The 1,248-nt window shown below is 45.8% G+C and overlaps 1 protein-coding gene across 1 annotated transcript; it reads right to left on the reverse strand.

Annotated features, from left to right (window-relative positions):
• LOC123098538 (60S ribosomal protein L22) lies at positions 1 to 687 on the reverse strand. The gene is made up of 2 exons (XM_044520570.1): positions 516 to 687; positions 1 to 429 (listed from the first exon to the last, which is right to left on the reverse strand). Exons 1-2 carry the CDS (start codon positions 618 to 620, stop codon positions 28 to 30), a joined length of 507 nt encoding a protein of 168 aa, XP_044376505.1. The 5' UTR covers positions 621 to 687; the 3' UTR covers positions 1 to 27.
• Positions 688 to 1,248: the final 561 nt, after the last annotated feature.

Here is a 1,248-nt window from a genome sequence, read left to right on the forward strand (position 1 = left end):
ATCAATCCCATGCTGCACCAGAAGCAGTCAGGGAGTCCTTGATCTTCTGGGTTGGCTTTCTGACTCTCTGGGAACCACTGTTTGGTCTTGGAGCAAGAAAGCTGCCATTGCTCCCTTTGCAGCAGTTGAAGCCCTAGTAGCTGGAGCCTTACCCTTTGCAGCAGTAGTAGCAGATCTTGTTGATGGTGGAGTGGCAGAAGATGGAGTCCTCTTTGCTGGTGCTGGTGCAGTGGCAGAAGATGTAGTCCTCTTTGCTAGTGCTGGTGCAGTGGTAGAAGATGGAGTTCTTCTTGCGGGTGTTGGTGCAGTGGCAGAAGATGGAGTCCTCCTTGCTGGTGCTGGTGCAGTGGCAGTAGATGCAACCCTTCTTGCTCGTGCAGCAGATGAGGCAGAAGTAGCAGCATCAGGTGGGTAAGAAGAGCTGCTTGGCTGCAAACAAAACACAAGTAATTCAGCATTTTTGTTACATGCATAGAGAACACAAGTAATTTAGCATGTTTTGCATTGTTTCTTACATCATGCCTGTTCTTTCTCATGGCTAGTGCAGGTTTCAAATCAATATGGCAGTTGGTGTACCTATGGCCAACTTTAATGCAATTAGAACAAGTGATTGAGGCCATCCTTGAAGTGTCTTTTGGAGCTGGCTTCTCATGTCTGCCCTTTCTTCTCTTAGTTTGTGCTCTGCCTTTGTGTTCTTTGAAGACTGGAGGCTCAATGTCCCTACTGTCTATCCTTGGCCACATGTCAGGGCCAGGTACTGGATAGATTATGGGACTGTAAGCAGCCTTGTACATTGGTTTTTCAAAAAAAAATCATGAACAAAGTCCTCTGGTTGTAGCTTAGCTTTGTGTATGGCAGAGACAACATGATGGCAAGGCATTGCTGTCATATCCCACTTCCTACACCCACAAGTGTTTTCCTGCAGGTTAACGTCATATGTTTTCTCTCCACTTGTCACTTGATAAAGATGTGGTCCAGCCATCAAAAATTGGCAGTTCCTAGACCACTTCTTTGCTTCTTCCAGTTTCTCTGCATCTGTAGGACAAATCTCCCATTTCACAGTATCAGTTTTTGTTCTATTTGCATTGAACTTGACCATTGATGTCTACTACACAACCTTCTTCTTGTAGACGTTGTTGGGCCTGCAAGTGCACAGGTTTGTAGGACAGTAGCAAATTTCCCTCAAGTGGATGGCCTAAGGTTTATCAATCCGTGGGAGGCATAGGATGAAGATGGTCTCTCTCAAAC

This window comes from Triticum aestivum, chromosome 1B, assembly GCF_018294505.1.
Source record: "Triticum aestivum cultivar Chinese Spring chromosome 1B, IWGSC CS RefSeq v2.1, whole genome shotgun sequence".
In the NCBI taxonomy this organism is placed as follows: Eukaryota; Viridiplantae; Streptophyta; class Magnoliopsida; order Poales; family Poaceae; genus Triticum; species Triticum aestivum.